The sequence below is a fragment of the Pelobates fuscus genome, chromosome 13 (genome assembly GCF_036172605.1).
Source record: "Pelobates fuscus isolate aPelFus1 chromosome 13, aPelFus1.pri, whole genome shotgun sequence".
Lineage (NCBI taxonomy): Eukaryota > Metazoa > Chordata > Amphibia > Anura > Pelobatidae > Pelobates > Pelobates fuscus.
The window spans coordinates 32,249,103-32,274,146 of NC_086329.1; the positions used below are offsets into that span (position 1 = coordinate 32,249,103).

Sequence of the window (25,044 nt, forward strand, 5' to 3'; positions counted from 1 at the left end):
GGGAGACGACAGGGGAGTTCACAAAAACAATTTTCCCTTGTGAAAAGTAGGAGGCAGTATAAAAAGCTGTAAAATTCATTTGACTTTCAGATTTTAATATGGCTGATAAAAACACTGCAATTCTGCGACCGCTTAATAATAATAAAAAAAAAGTAACAAAAGCTTTAAATCTTACAGTTAGACCCAAACCTTGTGTATATGCAAGACTAATGCTAAAAAAATATATATATATAAGTACACACAAACCTTCCTTGCAAGAGGAAAAAAAAATGTTAAAAAAAATCTCCACAATGTCTTCATTGGCAGCCAGGCACTAAGAGAGTTAACACTGCCAAATGTTCATCCTTGCAAAAGATAACGGCTTGTGGAGATGGGCAGAGCACAATATGGAGAACATAGGACAATGCTAGCTGATACAAGTCCTTCAAAGTTCTGCTGGAACTTGTCAATAGATAAAACCTAGTTAAAGTCACAGCTGCATTCTTAGAACATGATTTGCAGGAGGTGTGTGCATGCCAGAGGATGGGATATGAGAGTCCACATCCCCGTGTTAGTTGCTTTTCTGAAAAATGATGGTTTAGGGTCTGAAATCAAAAAGTACAATGCAAAAAAAAAAAAAAAAGGACTAAATGTGTGCATACACATATCCACACACGCACACACACATCCTGAGCAGGGGTTATAAATACTGGTCACTTGTAAAATAAGATTAAAAAACAAAAAGGGGTTAATTACAGTGATTACAGCCCAGAATTGAGCTGCCCTGATATTAGAGGATATGGGGGAAGCGTCTGCTGCTCAGTAACCAGTATCTCCCTGTCCTGCAGAGGGAGCTCTGCCTTGTAGTGTCAGTGAGTGGGTGGCAGTGATGTTTTAACATTTTATTTAAATACCACTAGTGCCTTCTCAATGTGTGTCCCAAATGCACTGGCAGCTTTCAGGAGGGGTAAGTCACACGAAGACCTTGGCTAGGGCATCGGCTCCAGCACTGGCAATGAATGCTTTGGATGGGTGAAAGGCAACATCGTAAATGGACTCGTCCAACTTCTTGCGGTGTGCAGTAATCTCCTGCACACACGTCTTGCTATCCAAGTTCCACAGTCTGATGGAACAATCGTGGCCTGAGAGAAAACACGAAGGGGTCAGGTTTGTTCTAATACACAATATTTGCTTTAAATTCTCTACAAAATTCAAATCTAAAACTACATGCTACAGAACGCATCTGTAGACCAGGCCCAGAGAATGCACGAGTCATAGACGTTTTCCATTCATACCAGTTTTTTTTTTGTTTTTGTTATCCTACACTTATGATCACATGGCTCTCTCAGACTAGGTACACAACTCTGTATCACAGCACAAATCTCCTGCTAAGACCTTATTGTGTTAGTCTCCATAGAAGAAAACGGAGAATTACTTACTGCCAGACATCAGGTAGATTCCATTGGGATCCACTGCTAAGCATGTCACTGCATCCAGGTGAGCAACCATTGAATGAATCATCTTTCCTGAAAGTCAAGGAGGGAGTATTAGTAAATGTCACATAATAAAACCAGTGAGCTGTAATTACAGGTATACAAGCTAAATCCAAGGATAAATTACACTGGCTGATAAAATGAATAGTGCGTCAAATGCTGTCCTGTGACTTGCATCATGTTTAGTCTGAGCGTATGTACAAGGGAATGAATAGAAAAGCCAGATACAATAAATTCATAGAATGACAGACGGATTGTACATTTCATTCGCCATAAGCCATACCACACACACATTTGTATATTTGTATAACTAACCAAAGGCCCTTCAGTACTTGTTGGTCTACAACTCACAGAAGCAGAGTATTATGGGAGCTCTAGGTCAACAGCAAGGGAGACTTATTGAGGCACCTTTCTGTGTAGCCGATACAGCATGGAATGAATCAATACAAGCAGATAATGGAAATGGTCACACATTGCTGTTGGTGTAAGTGAAGGGAACCTGTGTATATCCCTTTAAATAAAAACCTGCTTCCTTAAATGAAACATACCTGACTTGTTATCGAAAAACTTTATGTGCCTGTCTTCGTAGGCAGCAATGGTAACCGGGAGGGTAGGATGACTCACAACTTTATTAATGTGGCTGGAAAATGGGGGGCCTGTAAAGAGAGAGAGATGCTAAATATGAACAGGCTGCACGGCCTCACAGCAAGGGTCAACCAGACGTACTACATGGGAGGCTTACCAGAGTCCGAGGGAGCAGACAGTTGCAGCAAGGACTGAGCAGTCTCCAGGTCATAAAGGACTATGCAACCACTGGTGAAAGAGGCCACAGCATGGGCCGGCTCGCAGCCAATGAAATCCACAGAGGTGGGGATACCATGTTCTGAAAGGAGAGTGTTTAAAACCATGTGTTTACAAGAAGAAGGCTCCATACATATAACACTGGATAAAAACAGGACTAACACATACCTAATATCACAGTTTCCATATATTTCTATCTCCCCAGCTGAATCTACCAGCTCCTGAAAATAATACAAGCTTTCATGCCTTTAGAGGGCCTGCTTCACCCCAACCCCAACCCCAACCCAACCGTGAGCAGAGAAGAGCAGGCCTGGAACTGGCAGACGGACGGCTCATCTTAAAGTAGGGGAAGAGGGGCTTGGGGGACCTTCCTATGTACTTTATTTTATAGGGGAAGGGGGTGGAGTGTATTACATTGGGGGACGGGAGTGCAGTGTATTAAATTGGGGGAGGGCAATATATTAATTTGAAGGAGGGAGTGGGGCAATGTGTTACATTAAAGGCAGGGCAGTGTATAAAATTAGAGTGGTGGGAGAGAGGGCAGTGTATTAGTGTGGTGGGAGTGAGGGCAGTGTTATAGAATGGAGGGGAGGGGGGCAGTGAAACTGCGGGGGGCTGTGTATTAGATTGGGGGGCAGTGTATTAGAATGGTGGGAGTGGGGGCAGTGTATTAGAGTGGGGGGATGGTCTGCGGGAGGCTGTGTATTAGATTGGGGGTCAGTGTGTAAATTGGTGGGGCAGTGTATTGGATTTGGGGGCAGTGTATTAGATTTGGTGAAGAGGGCAGTGTATAACAGTGGAGGGGGGAGGCTGTGTATTAGATAGGGGGGCAGTGTGTAAATTGGTGGGGCAGTGTATGGATTTGGGGGCTGTGTATTAGAATTGGAAGAGGGGCAGTGTATTAGATTGGGTCTGCATGGAGGCGCTGAATGCTCCCCATGGAGATGCTGCTTGGCTATGCAGCTTTTTGATACACGTGCACAATAGCCTCCCAATGCTTTCCTATGAGAAAGCATTGGATTGGTTGATGATCTCAGCCAAAGTGAAGAACACACTCATAGGATTTCAAAATAAACAAGATAACATTATTTGTTTCTTACAGCAGTGCAACAGCATACATTCACTAGTTCAGTCCCATTACCAAACTTTTCTTACCTAGGTTTCTATGGGGTTTTTGCGGCCCACATAAACTTTGTTTATTTGGCCCGTGTTAGCCTTTGAGTTTTACATGCTTAATGTAAGGCCTTGGCATTTGCACCAAAATCAGGAACTTTGCAGGTGAATAGTTCATATTTCATTTTTTGTTTATTGAAACTGTGGCACACCCAGCCATGAGTGGCCATTAATAGAACTTCTGATAAATACTAATTAATGCTGACAACAGGAAGCTGAGTCAGAGACAATGTATTCTGATTCATAAAATATACTGTAACTCTAGCGGAAGGCAAATCATATTAGACATGTTAAGACTAGCAGCATTCCCTTGATCACACCCCTGACTTGCCGTTTACTCACCTCTGTTTCCATTGTATGTGCCGATACAAGGGACACTCTCTGGCGGGCTCCATAACCGGACTGTGCCATCGGCTGAGCAGGAGAGCAGACTATCTTTAATCCCACTGTGAGACAGACCCCACACAGCGTCCGTGTGTCCAAATAATGTGCCAGCCAGGACACTGGGCTCTGTAGAGAGAGATGCATTGGGTCAGAGAAATAATACCAGAAACTTAGTGAGAATAATCCTTAACTGCTTGGATCGAAACTCACAGGATCCTCAGCAAGTTGAATGTGTGTAGACTTCATATATGATACTATTATGCATGCAAATCGTTTCAATGGGGTTATGAAAATAGAATCACTTTCTAATAATAATTAAAAGATCATATAGAAATTCCCAAGCCTTGGTAAGCCAGTAAATTCTGTTCTTTTAATTTATAACTAAATTTTGAATTTGGAATGAAAGTCCATGCTATATTTTAACATACAATACAATACGGTTTACCAAGCATGCTTAGAATGTAAGATACGATGTACTAGCCTACAGGACAGATAGCAAATTAGAAAATATTGACAACTCTGAATGGAAATAAATTGAAAACCAAACAGCAAATGTTGGGCTAATAAAACAAACTGTGACTATATAGCAGAGTTAGAGAATTTTTCTAGATCAGCTATTTTACCTTTCAGATTTCAATTCCCAATGATTCCAAGTTCAGAATAACACTGTAGGGGCAGCTTTGAGGGAATTACAAGTTCTGTTCAATGGGCAACAATTATTTTTCTCAGCATTTGAAATTTTGGATATTAAACAGCCAATAGAATGATGACGGATCCTGCACCAGAAACCAATGTGAACCAATGCAGGACTCCTAAACACTAAATACTACAGAAGAGCTAAACACCCCTGGCCCCCTCCAACCCTCCTCTAGCCAATTTTCCGCTGCACGCTTACTTTCCCATAAAATGCTTACAGAAGCCCTAGACAGCCACAATACCTCCAGCGGGACAAGGTGCAAATTTCATGGAACTCTAAGTCAGCCTGGTCCAGTGTGGCTGTCTGGTAAACTAATGGACGTTCCAGCTCCTTCGAATTAAAATCTAGGAGAGTGCTTTTTTGGAGTGGAGGGAGAGGAGGGTCTAGCCAACAATCGCTACCTGAGAGTCAGTGGAAGTCCCCCATTTTTTCAGAAAGAAAACTGACTATTTTGGTGACTGCTAACAGCCCCGATCAGGATGTGAGCTTAGCCCGATCAAAACTTCATACAGTCCGGGCACTTTTTGAAATCTTTGCTTTGGGAAACGAAACCTATCAGAGGGTGTATGATTTATATTTCTGTGTTATGTTTAAGTTGTCTTTTTACATGGTTTTATTATTAAATTAACAGTCCGTAATTAGTTTATCTCCCAGACTCAGACACTCAGAGTAACCCACTGTTGTTGTGCCTGTATAAACTGCTGTTTGTGACAATACGTGTCATCTTATGTCTATGGGGAGCTATAATCCCTGAAAACTATAACGGAGGTACTCAGTCTGAGTACTGAGCTCCGCTACAATAGGCATCGAATCAAGAGATAATTGATTGTTTTGGTTACACAAGATAAAAAAAAAAAATGTGTCTGGGGGAAGGAGAGATATCCATGCATGACATCTCTAGCCAGTTAACTTATAGAATAATGAAATGTGTAATGAGAGATCTGTAAGGTGAGAGTGACAGTGTGTGGAACGCAAGTTAGAGAAGGAGAGATTAGCAGGTTTCTTAAAGTACTGGAAGCTAGGAAAAAAGGTCTGTTAGGACAAAGTAGACAGAGATATTAATACCATGCAGGCCCAATCACACTTCTTACCATACGTATCATATGGATCCACGTTGGGGCTTGGCATTTTCCACCACTGTATTGTTGAGTCTAGTCCTCCACTGTAGCAGTGCTCACCATTAGAACTGACAACCAGGGACAGGACTGGGCCACTGGAAACACAGCAAGAGTCAGATTAGCCTACTTATATTAGGACATTCAAATATGCTGTATATAGTCAGAATCGCTCTCACATGTATAACTCTAGGACTATAAATAATACATTCAACAAGATGCCCCAAAAGCTTAATACAGCTTAATTATCTTAGTAAAAACCATACAATTACCATTTAACACCACATGATATATAAAAAAAAAAAAAATCAACTGAAGAGAATCAGTCACAATGGCGCCCAATCTGCCGCTATGGTTATTTCTGAGTAACCGTGACAGTCCGAGTTCATTCCTAGCACATGATGTTACAATGATCTGTAGTTGCCATGACAGCCAAATGAAACGCTTTGCCCCCAGAACTGCTCTCTCTATGTATACAGCCTATTGCATTCTCTATGAAAGGCCAAGACTGATGCAGTGATCAGTTCTACATATAGTACTCCATAGGCACAGAGAAAATGAACATATTTAGTCTGATCTTCTAATCACAGGTACAAAGGGTTGATTCATGCTCCATTTTAGGCACCATTTATTAAATTTGTCTTTTATCTGCTGCTTCGTTTGCATCCAGTCCTTTTTGCACGTACACCATGAATTTGTCAATCTGCCATTTTTTCTGTTTCACTTTTCTTTTTCCTGCCATTCTGAAATGGATATTTAAGCCTCTAAGCCAGGGATAAGACGATAACAAAATGGTGGCCTGGGTTAAATGTCACCTCTTTGGGAACTGCTAATAACGCGTGATGGAGTGAAACACTTTACTGGATGTATCCTAGATAATTTACAATCATTGGAAAAAGAAAAGCAACACATGGTGCTATGGATAAGGACAGGAAATATCTGATGCCCTTATTGCAATGGACGAAGAACACGAATGCTGCTTCTCAGAGAAGGGAGAGCAGGAATCGTTTGTGTGATATTAATCTTTTACGTAGAATGACTGTGTATATTTAACGTGAAGTCTAAAATATTGCACATCATAAAGTGATGCACACCCTGCAGTCCCCCAGATGTTTTGAACTACAACGTGCATGTTTCTCTGAATGAAACAGATAGCCGGGGAATCATGGCTGATAGCCAGAGAGTCATGGGAGTTATTGTTTAAAATATCTGGGGGGCCGCAGGTTGTGCAGGCCTGCCATAACTTGATTGAATGCGTTCCTTCTTTGTGACATCATACGGATCTTAAAAGACCATTCCAAAATGACAAATTATGTAATGACGTTAATAACTTACATATGCGCTCTGAAGGTATAGATGGGTTCCACATCGAGGGAGGCACTCCTAAGAAGGGGGGTGGGGGGGAATAAAGACAACCAGTATTATTTCTGGCACTCAATATTTTATTCTATAGAGTATCAAACAGATGTTTCTTACATAAGGCAAATGGGATTCCTGCGCATTACCAAGGACATGCGTTACAGTGATCACTCACTTTTTGGCAGGTACAGTTTTCTGTAAGTTCCATAATTTCAGTGTGTGGTCCTCAGACGCAGTCACAAGAACAGGTTCCACGGGATGAAAGGCCAGTGCTCGCACTCCGTCAAAGTGACTGCGCAGGGTGTACTTCGGGTTCCAGGTTTTCCTGAAGGCGTCCTTATTGGACGGCAGCTACGGAAAAACAAAACGGTCTTAGATTTATTTGTTTTTGTAAATGAATAACCCTTGTTTGTAGACTTTATTTCCCATCATGCTCATGAAGGCTTTATACTGGCTGAGCATCATGGGAAATGGAGTACAGAAAGGGTAACCATCACTGGACTATGGAACTAATGGCACCACTGCCGCAAATGGCCTTGATTTAAGAAGCTTTCCAAATGATCACAATCTGTAACAAAAAATGCTCAAAGTGATTTATCTACAAATGCCACCATTAAAGTTTATAAGTGTGGGGCTGCTTGCGGAAGTGTGTGGCTGTCTCATAGTGTGTTTGTCGGTGTGTGTGTGTGTGTGTGTGTGTGTACGTATGTGTGGGGCTGCTTGTGGAATTGTGTGTGGCTGTCAAAGTGTGTTTGTTGGTTTGTGGCTGCTTACGGAATTGCGTTTGGCTGTCACAGTGTGTGTGTGTGTGTGTGTGTGTGTGGGCTGCTTGTGGAATTGCGTTTGGCTGTCATAGTGTGTTTGTTGGGGAGTGTGTGTGTGTGTGTGTGTGTCTGCCTGTCACAGTGTGTTTGTTGGTGTGTGTGTGTCTGCCTGTCACAGTGTGTTTGTTGGTGTGTGTGTGTCTGCCTGTCACAGTGTGTTTGTTGGTGTGTGTGTGTCTGCCTGTCACAGTGTGTTTGTTGGTGTGTGTGTGTGTCTGCCTGTCACAGTGTGTTTGTTGGTGTGTGTGTGTCTGCCTGTCACAGTGTGTTTGTTGGTGTGTGTGTGTCTGCCTGTCACAGTGTGTTTGTTGGTGTGTGTGTATATGCATGTCACAGTGTGTTTGTTGGTGTGTGTATGCATGTCACAGTGTGTTTGTTGGTGTGTGTATGCATGTCACAGTGTGTTTGTTGGTGTGTGTGTGTATGCATGTCACAGTGTGTTTGTTGGGGTGTGTGTGTATGCATGTCACATTGTGTTTGTTGGTGTGTGTGTGTATGCATGTCACAGTGTGTTTGTTGGTGTGTGTGTGTATGCATGTCACAGTGTGTTTGTTGGTGTGTGTGTGTATGCATGTCACAGTGTGTTTATTGGTGTGTGTATGCATGTCACAGTGTGTTTGTTGGTGTGTGTGTGTATGCATGTCACAGTGTGTTTGTTGGTGTGTGTGTGTGTATGCATGTCACAGTGTGTTTGTTGGTGTGTGTGTGTATGCATGTCACAGTGTGTTTGTTGGTGTGTGTATGCATGTATGTGTGGGGCTGCTTGTGGAATTGCGTTTGGTGGGGAGTGTGTGTGTGTGTGTGTGTGTGTGTGTGTGTCTGCTTGTGGAATTGTGTTTGCCTGCCACAGTGTGTTTGTTGGTGTGTGTATATGTGTGGGTCTGCTTGGGGAATTGTGTGTGACTTTATACTGACTGAGCATCATGGGAAATGGAGTACAGAAAGGGTAACCATCACTGGACTAAGGAACTAATGGCATCACTGCCGCAAATGGCCTTGATTTAAGAAGCTTTCCAAATTATCACAATATGTAACAAAAACAATGCTCAAAGTGATTTATCTACAAATGCCACCATTAAAGTTTATGGGAATTTTTGTAGATAAAGCATTTGGAAAAATTATTAAATTAAGACCATTATAAGATAAAACAAATACAAACAGTTGACCAATGTATTGTACTCATACTTTCCTAATTAGAAAACATAATAATTAGCTGTAAAAGGGGTAGTGTCTATGGTTCTATTTGTGAGTTATTCTGACACTGTGAGGTGGGGCTGGGGGGAGTCTGATATTGTTGGAACTTTCATTTACTATTTTATATGAAGAAATATGAAAGTTTTCTTAAGAAACGTTCTAATGAAAGCTACAATGAAATCCAAATAACCAAACCAGTGAGTAAATGCTGGAGGAAAGTTGGGATGGAAGTTGCAAATTCCGTCAACATTAAAATATCATGAAAATAAACATTGTTGATTCAAATGGCTAATATTTATTCCAGGCCAAACACTCTACACATGGCATCTGTTCCATTTTAGTTCTAAATACCATTACTCATGGCAGCTGAATGCCCACTCCTTGGCCATTTCCAAAATAAGACAAACAGGATGTTTCCATTAAATTGAGAACATACCAGTGCCAAAGAAACAGAAACTCTACAATACCTAAAAAGAATTATTCATCACTGATAACCATTTATCATCAGAAAGGAAAATGAAAACATTTCAAAATACCCCCCAACCCGACACCCGCCTTACATCATAGCTGTAGTCCGCATCGTTCGTTACAGTGAGATCTGCCAGGTCTCCAAGTCCCAAAACACTCTCTAGAACATCCTCTGAGCCCATGATGAAAGACTTCCCTCCTCCAGGTGGAAATGGAATTGGCTCTGCTGCAAGACATCACAATACAAGAGTGACTTAAAGAATACAGAAGCCATGAAAACCACTGTCCCCGATTACCACTAACCCACAAGGCACTGAGAATATTCTATTACCGAATAGCTGATATAAAATACATATATTGCATACATTCTGAAAATACTCTGCAGTGATTTTTTAATGTTGCACCTTACTGCCTACACATAGCCCTGGTTATATTATGGGTGCTACCACTCAGCGATAGGAGAGACTAAAGCTCTGTGTCTGAGCCAAACCCGGTTCTAGGGTTAGCTCATTGGCAGCAGGAGCTTCTGTCTTCTCCTGTGTTGGAGGTAAAGGGGCGATAAAGCAGACCTCAGACAACAAAAATCAATCCATTCTAACAATGCTTATAATTGAAAGAGGGGGCAGGGGTGAGGGTGCAGACCTGGGACCATAATTATTACAGCACACTGAAGTGGTTATGGTGCTGGGGGGGGGGGGGGGTGTTACTTTAATAGTGAACTGAAGCTGTACATGTGCAAACAGCAACAATGCTTATTACTTTCATAGCACAGGATGGACAACTTGGGAACGTAGTTAAAGGGACATTACAGGCATCCAGTTACTTCTTCGCATTGGCGTGGTCTGGGTGCAGTGTCCCTGTCCCCTTAACCCTGCAATCTAAAACATTTTGGAGAAACTACATTGCTTATATTAGCACCCTTCTGACGTCACTTACTTTAAATGCCAGTGTCACGGAGGATGTTTACCCTACTTGGGGAAGTGTCCCCAAACAAGGAACATAAAAGAAGAGAGCGGCTGGATAGTGGGGGCAGACTGGAGGTGGGGTTTCTGGAGGGTATGGCAGTATGGGGAGGGGGTTGGGGGGGAATTTATATAAAAGTCAAGTTAATTAATGAAAATAACTACTGGCAAACTCATGTATACAATCTCAATGGATCAATACCTTCTTCTGCTCTTCCACCTTCATGATCGGTTATTCTGGATGGTGACCGTGCCGGGTTAAGCATTCCTGGTGGCATGTGTGCTAGTTCCTCATCACCAAGGTCTGCGATCATATCGTGCAGTTTCGTCCTGTTTACCCCTAAAAAACAAGAGTTTGTGAACTGATAAATCCATGCATAGTTCTCTTGTTGAATTAAAAAAAAAATATATAAAAAATGACTAAACTGAGCCAATGTTTCTGTTAATAGCTGCATGCAATGGGGTATAATATTTTATAAACACAGAGTACATCAATTACAAATGGAAAAGGGCACCAAGTACCATAACCACTATAGCCCACTGTTGTAGTTATGGTGGCAGGAGTCCCGTAATGCCATCTTTCACCCTTTTCCATGGGTTCCACTTGGCAGAGAAGGTCAGCAGACATGGGACAGCACCAGGGACCTCCTGGCATCACGGTGCTTATTGGTCACTTTTGAGTATATTTTAAACAAGCCACATATTGCTACCTACGCCAGACTTCAGATCGTTTGACCAAGTGGTCATTATTTATTTCACTGTGTTTGTACGGTTTCTGTTTACAACATTTGAGGGATATTTATATAAAAAAAAAAGCAGGATTACCTACATAGCTCGTATTTCATCCAAAAAACAAACAAATAATGGAGAGGGGTGTTTATTTTTGTTTTCAATATAAAAATAAACATTAAATTGTGGTTTCCCACTGACCGTTCTGTCCTTCTCAAAAAAATAAATAAATATGAACTACACTGTGCTTCACATATTGCACAGTGTGGGAAGTCATAATGAAGTCACACTTTTTATCAGCATCGTCGAAACCGATAACATAACCGACTAATTTTCCAATTTGGCTATATTTTGCCTAAAATGGATATTGCCTTTAATAAATCACACTTTAGTCAACAACCATCTCTCCATGTAAAATCATGGGGCTAAGGAGTTAAAAAAAACAACAAAAAAACACTTATCTGTAATTGTGCACTAGCGTTGGGCTAGGAGGAGGGTGAGATTTCTCCTACTTGCCAATAATGGACATCCTGATACCAATTGCAAGCAGTGCTTGGAAAAAGGTCAAGTCAAATCCATTAAAACGTGGAAAGTTTGTGAATGAAAAAGTCAGGTTCGGACTGGTTCCTTCAAGTTAGTGATTTGCAATTCAAGGTCAGTATGGTTGTTGTAAAAAAAAAAAAAAAAATGGCTTGACATCATGGGTTGTTTATGTTTAACCATTTTTTGGGGCAAGAAACATCTTTAGAGCACTACAGAAAAACAAACCAACAGGCAAACTGACCAGCGTATTAGAAACAGGGGTAAATAGAGAGGGAACGGGCCTCAGTTCAACAATGACGGGCAATTCTTTTCCAGTTCATAAACATGTATAAATGAAAAACTACCTACTAAATAAATAAATACCCAAGACAATGCAAGAAAGATGATCTTGAAAACCAGAGAGTTGTTTTTTAGACTGAATGACTAAACTTTCCAGTTTTGAAGTAGCCAGGTTTGAGACCACCAAGGTACCATCTTTGAGATGTTTCATGTGGATTCATGGTGACAGGAGATCCTGTCTGGATATAAATAGTACAAACCAACCAACCGCTATCAGAATGCAGTACAGATGACTAAATCTTTACATTGACCAACTTTCTGGTGTGGTGTCTAGATATGTTGATGGTATGCCCAACTACTGATACAGCCATGTATGGACAGCTTAAATATTGAAAAAGCCATGTTTGTACTGAGAAAATACTGCGACAGCCATGCTTGAACTGCTCAAAAATTGCTACAGCCATCATGCATGCAGGGTATTGCGCAAATAAATGTAATCTAAAGAAATAATTCTAGAGGAAATCGTTTATGATCTACTGTCTAACAGTGGGAGTCTGCCCACAAATGATGGAACAGTAAAAGAAGACTCTTATATCAGACACTTTGGAATATTACAGAGATCTTGGGCTTTTGTGCCACCTAGTGGTTGATTAAATCAACATAAGGCACTATTTAGAATAGCAGACATTATTAAGGAATTGAACGTGGCACAAAGTTCTAGGACATGGGTAGGCAACCTTTTAGTAGTACTGTACCAAAAATAAGATCTTGACGTCCCTTAGTGTGCCGGTCCTATTTTTTTTATTTATTATTGTGGTGTTAATCTTGAAAAATTCTGCTTGTGTCATTTATAGGTGCTGTAACTGCTTTGGAGCATTGTATGTGTGTGTATGTGGACTGTTATATTGTATATGTTCATGAGTAATTTGTAATATTTTCTATGATACCTATGTGGGCTGCTTGTGGAGTTGTGTGTGGCTGTCACATAGTGTGTGTTAGTGTGTGTGTGTATGTGTGGGATTTCGTATGGCTGACAGTGTGTTTGTTGGTGTGTGTGTGTTTAGGGCTGATCGTGGTATTGCATGTGAGATGCTGTGTGTGTGTGTGGATGGTCAGTGATGTGTTTGTAAGGTCTGTGTGTGTGGGCGGTTTGTATCTGTATGAGGGGGAGGCTTATTCTGTGTATATCTAGCAGTGTGGGTGGCTTCCCTGGGGTCCAGTGGGGATCGGGCTGGCCAGGTACAGGTCAAGTACAGGAGCTGTGATAGCTGCAGCAGACGGCTAAACTCCATGGAAATAAGTAGTCTGAGATCACTTCCTCTAAATGCTGCAATGTGGAAATTGAGGATTGTCCCTCACCACCCTTTTGCATTAGCAGATAACTCAAGTGCCACTGGGACTCCTGATAGGCCAGAGCCTATTTGTCAGTGGCGTGCAAAGGCACCTCGAGTGCCACAGGTAGCCTACCTGTGGTCTAGGAAGATGATGGACAATTATACTTCAAGGTCTGACCATGTGCCTTTGGATAGGGGAAGGTATAGTAATGATAAATGGGTGATCATTTCTTTAAATTATGCCCCAGATAAATTACTGTAAGAGAATATAGGCATCTCTTTTTTTCACTTAGTTGCAAACCAGAATATACAGGGGTATGCCTCTCGGATTCCATTTATTACTAATAAAATGCCAACATGTTCCTCTGCTGTACAAAAAGAACACAATCACAAGTATAATACCCAACAAAGAATCTAAAAAGGTTGGGGATTGCTCATTTCACTGACTATTTGTAGGAGGCCCACCACCTAGATTGTAGAAATATCTGTTCTGTCACCATCTCAGAGAAGCACATATTACACGGCTGTTGCATTGCAGTGCATGGAAAATGCGCTCAGTGAATGGCAGACATTCTGCATTCTTCAATGAAAGACTTTCTGGGAAACCAAGGAATTATCTACATACCAGGAACCATTTTTGTGGCCTCGGAAATTCTATGGAGTCTTAGCACAATAAGCCCATGAAATTACTGGATGATAACTTTATAAACAGGTCTCTAAATAGAGGGTGATGGAAACCTGACTCAAACCTTAAATCTTAGGGAGTGTCTTACGAATACATTATGATTGTAACGCATAGTAACTAAATGAGCAGGCAGACAGCGTTTAGTCTAAATAGGGAAATCTAACAAAGATGAAACAGTCCCGAATAAACAAGTAGCATGTGTGACATGTCATGATTCCCTTTTATTCCAGAAGCTTGGTCCTTAAGGGGTTAAAAGGAATCACCACACAAGTTAACCTCATCTTAACATTTATTTTATAATGCTGTCAAAGGATTTTTAATATTATGTTTACTTTTCGTGTGGTGTAAAAGTAAAATTAAATGTAGAACTCCACACCTATTAATCCTACAGCTGGGCGCATCCATCTTGGCTCCCTGTCAATCATTATTATAAGCTCTGTCCTTTGCACCTGGCAGTCTGCATAGAGAAAGCATTCAGAGAAGAGGAGAAATGAATCACATGTTTCTACTCCTCCCCCTCATTTGCAAGCTGTGCCAAGACTGAACTTGAGTTTGATGTCATTTATATACGTTAAAGGAGGACCGTAATTTCTCTGGCAATAAATCATACAATTTGTTCTCCTTTTTTCATGTGATACTCGGGTAGCTTTCATATAAAATTTTATACCCAAGTATCACATGAAAAAAGGAGAACAAATTGTATGATTTATTGCCAGAGAAATTACGGTCCTCCTTTAACGTATATAAATGAATCTTTACCGTATGCATTAAGGATGGGTGATCAACTCATTGAGAAACACAAAGTTTATCTCATAACAGAACACGATCCAATAGCAAACGTGCGTATACAAATACATCTTTAAGATAAGGTATGATTCCAACATTGGTGTTTCGTGCATTCAAGTGCAGGGGCCGACATGCCTGCACACAGGACGCATGCACAGATAGTGATGGGGAAAGAAATAAACATTTGATGTTGAAGCAGTGAAGTAACAGGAAAGTGTATAAAATGGGATAAGTTGCATATATCAATTTAAATGTCAACATGGATTATGCAATCTACAGAGCACTTTTTTTTTTTCTTTTTTTTTTTAAAACAGTAAATCTTTTACTGAAAGGTTTTAGACTTTAAAAAACAGCATCTGCTCTTAATTCTTTCATTATAAATGGGGCAGCAACACACTGTATGCCAGGAAAAGGTAACGCCAAGTATACCCCTCCATGACTCCAATGGTCAAAGCCCGCAGGGCGATGGGCAGCACCACCGAATAAGCTGAATGAGATCAGGCAAAATCTCAACTTACTCTTGGCACCTTTTGTCCCCTTGCGTTCCTTGGTGTACTGTTCCTTCAGTTTATTTATCAGACCCTGGTCTACATCCCAAACCTCAGTAGATGGGGACAGGACATCCTTGTCTGCATGCAGCATGTTAGTTAAAAAAAACAAAACAAAAACACACACGTCAGCATGTTAGTAATGCATTCAATTAAAAGAGGAAAGAAATACGGTAGGTTAAATATCCGGTGATGGGGTGCTTTGAAGATAAGTACATTTAATTGGTTATAGGGTTTAATAAATAAATAAAAAAAATCCGATCCTTAAGCAGACACTCCTTATAGGTTTAATCACCTAGGTGGGACCTGCCTTGGCCATTACAAAAATAATACAAGGTACACACCGAGCAAGAAAAACAGATGTAAAATAAGTTACAGCGTCAAACAAAGCAGCAAGGATGTAATTCGCATTTACAGAAATGCCAGATGTGTCAATTTAATTAAAAGGACACTATAGTCACCATAACAACGTCAGCCTAATAAAGAAGTTCTTGCATATAGATCATGTTCATTAAGCTAAAGTTATTTTGGTGACTTTAACTATCAGTTTGTATCTATCAATACCATTTATACAGCACAAACAAACTGCAACCCTTTAAATGTGTTTTACAGATTATACACATTGTATATTTGTTTTATTGGTGTAAGTCATATCTGTATAAATGTTCTTTTCAGATTTTACATGACCATTTTTGTGCTTTTTAAAAGGTTTATGCAGAGAGCTGTTTTGTTGCAGTATGAGAAACTGACATATCACCACCCTTTTTACAGTCATCTGCAGCACACATGATCCATTACGCTATTACAAGAAAAGAGGCATTTTGGACAATCCCAGAACAGTAAGATTAAGCAGTAAAATAAATGTTTTCTTAAAACATTAATTAAGTCATGGTGCCTTTAAAGGATCACTATAGTGTCAGGAAAACAAACTCAATGCTTTCCTATGGACGTTCTGCACGTTGGATGCGATTTTCGCATCCAGCGTTGCAGAAGCGCCTCTAGCGGCTGTCAGGAAGACAGCCACTAGAGGCTGGATTAACCCTGCAATGCAAACATAGCAGTTTTTCTGAAGCTGCTATGTTTACATGTGAAGGGTTAAAACCTGAGGGACCTGGCCTCCAGACCACTTCATTGAACTAAAGTGGTCTGGGAAGGGAGGGAGGTGGAAAGAGAGAGAGAGATAAATATCGAACTTTCCTCCAAAAGTGAAAAGCAAAAAATGCATTTTCATAAATGTGTGAAATTAGTGTCAAGTGTACATTTTACAAAGTAACAAAACAAAGTTACATTTGGCGCAGACAGAGACATGTGTAGCGTTTGCATATTTGTTTGTTTACCTTAGAGGAAAAAGAATTAGAAAACTTTTAAAAGGGAACTTATCTTCCCAGGATTTTGTATTATATTTGCATATTTCCTATATTAAGCAAGTGTGTTAGAGGTTTAAATAAATTCATTTAAATTAAATGTAGAAAACCACACTATCTATCCGGGGACCGGGTGCCTCCATCTTGGCTCAATGCCATAAATGTTGCACTTTACATTAACTGAACATAGTTTGTAAGGGGTTAATCTTTAAAGGGACACTAGTCACCAGAACAGTTGGAGACTCCACAGCGCTAGTGGTTATGGTGCTGTATTTAGAATTTTTTGATGTATTTACCTTGTGTCCACCATGTCCCGCTTCCTCCCTCTCTACAGCCTCCAGGAAAGCTGGAGAGCATCAGCTGGTCGCTGTCAGCCAATGAGCTCCGCCCTGCATTACCAGGCTTCGCTCCAGTGGAGAGCTTCCAGCTCCAGGGGCACACTATAGTGTTTATGGTGCTTGGAGTGCTCGTTTAAGCACCTGATGGACTACATTGTAACAATTCACTGAGTAATGCTTAAAGGGACACTATAGTCACCAGAACAACTACAGCTTAATGTAGTTGTTCTGGTGAGTAGAATAGCTCCCTTCAGGCATTTTCATGTAAACACTGCCTTTTCAGAGAAAAAGCAGTGTTTACATTGCCCCTAGGGACACCTCGAAGTGGTCACTCAGATGGCCACTGGAAGTGCTTCCTGGCTCAGTGCTGCACAGTAGGCAGCCCTGCCGTTCAGCGTCCCCAGCGTCATGGAAAGAAAATGAAACCCTCCAATAAGATGTGTATATAAAATGGTGCATACGAAAATAAACAGGTGTCTGACACAAGCAGATGATATCTTTAAAATGATTTGCATGTCTCCAATGGCCATCCAATGGCCATCCAAGACAGACATGCCAAGCACATAGATGTTTACTGATCATACCAAGGCACGAATATAGAATTTCATACTTGACCAACAACAATTTTCAATAAACCCATCCAAACCCCCAAGTTTATCATGCTGGTGACTATGTGCTAAAAATGAATGCTAGAAGCTCACGTGCACAACCATAAGTTGATATCGGTAACATAAGTTCACATTGTTCCAGAGGACTTGTGTCTATAACTCCATCAATATGGACCATTAAATGTATGTACAATAAAAAAAAAAAAAAAACCTGCATAGAGAAAAACTGGGTCAACCAGCCGAGAAAATGATGATCCATCCTCGAATAGTAGGAGTAAAAACACTACTGTAGGTACAATGACGTTTGAAGGTAAACAATTCTGTTGACATGTTGTGACCAATAGCCATGTACGAACCATAAAATTTGAGACAATGCTGTGTGTAAGGCAGCTAAGAGACACATACAGTGACATAGAACAAAGAGAGACCACCTTAAAACCCACCACCATTAATGCATCGTGGACCTTCTATTATTCCATCAGTGAACAATGTCACGGATGTAATCAGTAGTGTATTTGATGGTCATGAAGAGGATAACTTGGATATAAAAGCATTTTCAAACACTTGTTTTAGGTCATATGCTGGTAAGAAAATGTGTGAGATTTGCCAACGAGGAATATTTTCCTCCTATCCCACGCTCAAGTGCTCTGTGTAGGTTTGTAACAATGCAAACAATTAGAGCTATTTATAAAAAGCATCTACTGGAAACGCTGCTGAGTAAACTATTTAGCCTTAAACAGGATGGAAACGTCCTACTCAGAAGATTTAACACAGGAATTGGTTCTACCTTTCAGTGTCTGGGAGCTCTGAAACTCATTCGTGTAGAAGCAAAAAAATAAATAAAAAAAAATTATAGATACACGTGAACACTGTTATTGTATAATGTTTTTAACATGTAAAGCATACTAAGAAATATACAGTAAGGATCATGCTGTAATAAGTAATCACACAATACCACTGATACTATATTACGGTTTTCAGTAGGAATCTTAGTGAGATGTTCTATGTTCTGCTGAAGTGGAACAAAACCCAATTATCTCACCACCTCCTACAGGATGAGGACAACTGGGGTCAAGGATTGCCATTTTTTTTAGGATTAAATATAACCGTCTGTATAGCTACTAGCAATCTCCAAGATCAAGTTCCCGGTATTAAATTGGGAGTTTAAATCAGCTGACTAAGCATCATGGGGAATATTGCCCATAGCAGTTGCAGTACCAGTGAGTTAGATATCAACACAGTCATATGTATATAATGAAAAGACTCACAAGAAGCCCACACTGAGGTGTTTAGAGAGGTTCAAATTCAAATTAGAAAAGCTATAGTAGTAATCAGTGATGATATCTGCATTAGTTGCTCCAGGATATAAATTATTTAAAGCAAACCAGAGGCTGTCATTACCGTTATTTCATGTGTGTGGCGTTTCGTCAATGATCATAATTCAAGATGGCTTCTGATTGGCTAAAAAGCTTGCAAGCACCCAATCCCACATCTTTCTCAACAAAGTGCCTTTTACAAATGAACATAAATTAGTTTCAGCATGTATTTTATATAAAAGCAATGTGCCTAAGCCACATACTCTAGTCCGAAAAAGGACACACAAAGAGCACTTGAATGAGTGCTCCTTGTAGTAACAAATCAGCCCTCAAAGCTCTATCCAAAAAAAGATTGCGTTAGACACTTAAATGTATAATTGTTGATTTGAACAATAATGATCGCTTTCTCTCTTTTGGTTGCAACCTATAGATTATACGGAGATGCTGAAAATTAAATATTAACACACAGGTTAGGAACAATACACACTTTTCCTAATAAAAGATTGCCTCTACTTACAGTTATTTAAGATAAGCCGAAATATTCTAAATGTGCCCAGAATTGAGCGGTGTTAAATGGCAAACACCTACCATATATTTAATAGAAGTTTCTTTGAGTTGATAACGGTGTGATAATTATGCACTGAATGATCACACCACAGGTTTTCTTAAAACTTCTATGGGTCATGCAACATTAGTCAACATGTGAATCAATTACGTGTTCTTACAAGCAAAGAATAAAGTTAGACACCTACACAAGACCATTTTTTTTTTTTATCTGGACTATCAATAATTTGAATAAAAAGAATATTAGGTTAATTCTCAAATGTATAATGTCCCTTGTTAAATTTCTAGTCAATAAGTGGGAGTTTCTTAAACCCCTTAAGGACCAAACTTCTGGAATAAAAGGGAATCATGACATATCACACATGTCATGTGTACTTAAGGGGTTAAAGTAAATTAAAAAAAAAATCCTGATAGTTTAGTTCCAACTTATCAAAGTCAGTCATTAAGAGCCATAGTACCGTCAAGCTTTAAAAGGATACTAAGCACAAAAATCACCATCTTAACGTAGTGGTTTTGCTGCATAGATGATGTACCATTTCTCTGGCCATCTACAATATGGGCATTTCAGGGAAACCGCAATGTGTGCATTTCTCCAAGAACACAACTACAAATCCACACTTGTAAGTTTGACACACACACACACACACACACACACACATTGTGGGGATTCCTACCATCATTATAAAATAACAAGGATCATTAAGATGAGCGTTTAGCTGCCAGAAGCCAAGACTCCCTATGGCTGTTTTTCCAGCATCGTTTCTGAAAATGTGATGGTATGGGAAACAGATTTCAGGAGAAGAAATCTCTTAATACCAGTTAGAGATAGAATAAAATACACTATTTGTTTATTTCATCATTGCCACGGAAGTACCTCAATGCAAAAAAAATTAATATCATCAGATATTAGTAAAACAAGTATTAAAATTACATTATTCAAGGGCTTGACCAATTTGTTTTGAATGTAAGAGCCAGCTAAAAAAAGTTAGGAGACAGTTTTTTGTTTTTTTTTAAACTTACAAAGCTTTATTTTCTACAACAAAAACACAATTCTTAGAGAGACAATATAGTCACCAGAACCACTATAGCTTAATGTAGTGGTTCTGGTGCCTATAGCCTGTCCCTGTAGGCTTTTCAATGTAAAGACTGCCTAGTGATACCTCTAGTAGCAGTCACTCAGACAGCCACTCAAGTGCTTCCTATCTCAGTGTTGCACAGTACACAGCACCTACATTCAGCGCCTCCACTTTAAACAGAGGCGCTAAACGTTCCCCATAGAACTGCACTGATTCAACGAGATGATGTTGATTGCCGCAGTGTTTTTCAGCGCATGTGCAATAGCTTCTCAGTGCTTTCCTATGCCAGTCTTGGGGAGATCAGCACGGTCTGGGGAAAAAGGGCGAGTATAAACACCATTCCCACGTGACTGGAGGGGTGGGGATGGGCGACTGGAGGGGTGGGGAGGGGCGGCTGGTCGGTCGTACACACACACACACTTATTTGTTTTAATGCAATTCTATTCCACCCAGCCTCTGATCAGTTTCCCCTGGGTCCAGTGCTCATTTGGCTGGAGGACAGAGAAGTTGGGCGGCCGGCTGGCTGAGAAGGAGCTGTGATCTCTCTGCTCTGACCTCCTCGTGTGCCGCTTTGTGATGCCGGAGTGACATATCACTAAGTGGCGCACAAGGGAGCAAAGCAGGGTAATCACGGCTCCCTCGCCATCAGCTTACAGAATGCACAGTCGCCCGCCTGAGGGAACGTGCTCAAAAATCCTAGACGCCAGGACTAAACTCTCGGTCGCCATGGCGACCTGGGATTTGCCAAACCCTGGATTATACACTGCATTCCGAATAGATCCTGTGCTATACCAGCTAAGAATCACAAAATCCACCCTGTAATGATTACGTACATGATCTTAACCAATGATCTGACCATACCATCCTTGCATTTTATCCACAGCAATCAGCCTTCTGATTTTTCAGACGGATTTGCAATGTTTGAATATAAAAGTTGCATTGGGTAAGGGAACAATCCAACCAATAAAAAAAAATAGTCAACACTTTCTGTCCTACCAGAGAGAGGACCTTCGTGTAAAGTAAAAGAGCGACAGGAAAAACACATTTCATATCATTAGCCATATGATTAATAGGTGTCCTTGGGTAACACACTTTACGACGTGTATCCAGCTACCAAAGGTTAGAAGCTCGTTTGAGCATCCTTTCTCGAATTGAAAACGGCTGTCGGAATACGTTTGTGCTACATAAAGAAATAATAAAACTACACATATTTAGACATTAATATACTTTACTATTATTGTACGATTATCTGGACATTATGTCCCAAATAAGCTCCCACATTCCTGGTTAGACCAACTGTCTGCTTTTCATTTAAAATGCCTCGTGACTAACATTGCATTGGGGAAAAATAGCAAATTTCACCAATTATGTATATTACCCACACAGAACTGTGCACTTGTACACTCATATATTTGGGGTTCTCTGTCTAAAGAAGTGGTTTTATCGGAGTCTGTACAGATGTATAAACAGCAACTAGATGCAAACTTGAAAAAGTATAGTACATACTTTTTAAATCGTAGGGTAATAGCTTTTTGAATCAAGGATAAATCTGTCTAGAAGGAATGTTTTTTTTCTAGTTTGTTGCAAAAGTGCTTCAAACTGTGTTTTTTGCCTTTTCAATCAACAGCAAAAAACAAACAAACGTGAGGAAGGCTGAACTTGATGGACACGTCTCTTCAGCCTATGTAACTATAAAAATCGTGGAAGTTCCATTGGACAACTAGTCAACACCTGATGGACCTGCAACATTCAGCATTACTACATATATTTAATTTTTTTTCTCCTAGATATTTTATTTACTGGACCTTACCATAGTCTACAATCATGGACAACCTCACAAAAATACTTGTAACCCACAAACACAGCTAGAAAGTAGAGTATTCTGGATATTCCAACCTCCACAGAAAATAGGATTTATTTAATTTTTAACAATGAAAATTGGAATGACAATTAATTGTGAGTGTAAATGGAAGTTTACAGGGTCTTCCCATTCAGTATTTTCCATATGACAATTGTAGGAGATGTTTTATAGGAACAAAACTTGTATACTTTAACTGCTGTATAAATATAATATTCCAAATATATGCAAATACGAGGAGAGAGAAACATTTTTTTTTTTTTTATTATTTTTTTTTTTTTTTAAGGATTTGCACGGACCTTTAACCAAAGAGCACTGGTTTAAAACACAGCTTTTTAATTCTAACATGAGCCGTGATCAAAATGGACCAATGATGACAATCCAAGCACAGCCTGTACAGTTTCAACCCATGGGTTGTCAGCATGGTGCTGTAATGCATGACGAAATCTGAATGTTCTCATTTGCATGTTGAGCAATGTATTCTGGAAGAATTGTGGAAATATATATATTTTTTTTTAGAATTCTGCTCAAGGCGGACTTTTCCGCAACGCTGATTACCTTATCAGGCAACTGTAGCAAATACTATACATTGCAGCTGAGGTAGTGCACAAACATGCATCAAAATTAAAATACAGCCACAGCAAGGCGAGTAAAGCCCACATTGCATCAATAAGCAGCTAAAGCATTTTGTCTTCAATGGGTTTTCCTTACAAGGGCGGTGCAGCGGGTAGGCTAGGACTTAAAGGACACTGTAGTCACAAGAACTACCACAACTTAATTAATTTGTTCTAGTGAGTATGGCATGTCCCTGTAGGCGTTTTGCTGTAAACATTGCCTTTTCATAAAAAAGGTAGTGTTTACATTGCTGCCTAGGGACACCTCCAGTGGCCACTCCTCAGACGGCCACAAGGTGTTTACTGGGTCAGTGCTGCACAACATGCAGCACTGATGTTCGGCATCTCCACACTCTGCATCAATGAGCTGAACATTCCCCACAGAAATGCATTGAGTCGATTGAGTGTGCATCAGTCTCCCAATGCTTTCCTACGGTAAAGCATTGGATTGGCTGATATAGTCAGTTTTGATAATCTCAGCAAAGGGGGCGGAGTGTGGGCAGATCCAGTGCCAGGGGCCCCCACGTGGCGCTGGAATGAAGTTAAGGCTGCTTTTGTTTTAAGGAGTACAAGGGGGGCAAAATGTTGGTATTCTTGACCCTGCAGTGTTCTTTTAATTACAAAGTACAACTGGCTAGTAAAATGGTTGGTAGGGCAGTATGGTTATCGGGGAAGACAATAGTCTGTGTAGAAATAAGCTGTTTTTAGAGGGACCAGAAAAAAAAGGGAGAGGACACACTGTGAGACAGGGTAACTCTAAAGTGATCATTTAAAGAGTTAGGAATTGCAATTTCAGGTTAAAATGCTTCTAGTTCACTAACTCGGCCTTAAATGTGAAATTCACTTAAAATTCTCACTAATGTGAATAACACAGTAAAAAATGGCTTTGATAGTATGTCATGTGAAAATACAAATGAGTTTGTAAATGGTCATACAAGCGAACGTGCAATACCATAAAAACATACTATGTGCAATAAATCAATAAAGATGTAACACTATATTAGTACAATAAAGACAATTTGCAGCATTCTGCACCTTTACCCCGTCACCTCTGTCCCTCTTTTGTAGTCTGCAGTTTCCAATAACACAGTAGTAACAGGAAGCAAAGCAAAGCTTGCATAAATAGATAGCCAATAATTTATACTGCAAGTTCCACAAATCCCTGATCTAAGCAGCACAGCAGCTGTGCACGGTACTTTGAAATCTGCTAATCAGCCCCTCCCACTACACCTTTTCAAGGCCTAACTGAACACATCCAACAGTTCAGACTCCCTAAACCAAAATTATATGACTGGAAAGCTACTTCACAGAGTAGGCAAAGCACAAATCAAGGCTGATAATGTAAGTGCAATGTTTTTTGCAAATGGAGGGGGGATGGAGGGATAAAAAAAAAAAAAAATCTCAAAGTGTTATTATTTGAAAATCAGCCATTATAAAATCTCTCCAGACAATCTATTTGCTTTATAGTGAGGTTTCGGCTGTGAAGAAGAACTTCGTAATTGTTGAGATATTTGTGATTTCCCCATTGACTGATCTTTTCCAGCAAAACCTTCCTAGGTTGTGGTCTCTCACCTTTTCCTTTCCAACCGCCATTTACCCTTACTGCCATGTAAATACAATTTGTTACGTAAATCTGAAGAATACTATGTCTGTGTGTGTTTGTATGGTTGAACAGGAGCCTAGAGAATTCACATTGTTTTTTTTTTCCTTTATTTTTCCTCTTATCTCACATTAAGCAAGCCATATTGCCGTCTCAATAATGCAAGTGCTTATCAGCATAAAGGCTTCAACAAGTATGTCTGACAATCATTACAAAAGTGAACAACACTTAAAGAGAGATAAAAGGAAGAGGAAAAATAAAAAAATAAATTTAAAAAAATCCAAGATGAAATGTGTGGACCTGAAAACGAAAGACATAAGAAACAAAAAGAATGAAAGAAACTATAAAACAGA

The 25,044-nt window shown here is 40.0% G+C and overlaps 1 protein-coding gene across 2 annotated transcripts in view; it reads right to left on the bottom strand.

Moving 5' to 3' along the window:
• The window catches only part of STRN3 (striatin 3), a 54,622-nt gene continuing 29,578 nt past the window's right edge, over window positions 1-25,044 (bottom strand). Inside the window, exons 8-18 of one of the 2 annotated variants that reach the window (XM_063439723.1) lie at window positions 15,324-15,434; window positions 10,652-10,789; window positions 9,580-9,713; window positions 7,177-7,352; window positions 6,978-7,025; window positions 5,619-5,740; window positions 3,789-3,956; window positions 2,215-2,355; window positions 2,021-2,128; window positions 1,419-1,505; window positions 1-1,121 (exon numbers count right to left, since the gene is read on the bottom strand). In XM_063439723.1, the coding sequence (XP_063295793.1) occupies window positions 952-1,121; window positions 1,419-1,505; window positions 2,021-2,128; window positions 2,215-2,355; window positions 3,789-3,956; window positions 5,619-5,740; window positions 6,978-7,025; window positions 7,177-7,352; window positions 9,580-9,713; window positions 10,652-10,789; window positions 15,324-15,434 (1,403 nt within the window). In that variant the 3' untranslated portion in view covers window positions 1-951. The remainder of the gene's footprint in view (window positions 1,122-1,418; window positions 1,506-2,020; window positions 2,129-2,214; window positions 2,356-3,788; window positions 3,957-5,618; window positions 5,741-6,977; window positions 7,026-7,176; window positions 7,353-9,579; window positions 9,714-10,651; window positions 10,790-15,323; window positions 15,435-25,044) is intronic. The other variant, XM_063439724.1, reaches the window with a different exon arrangement.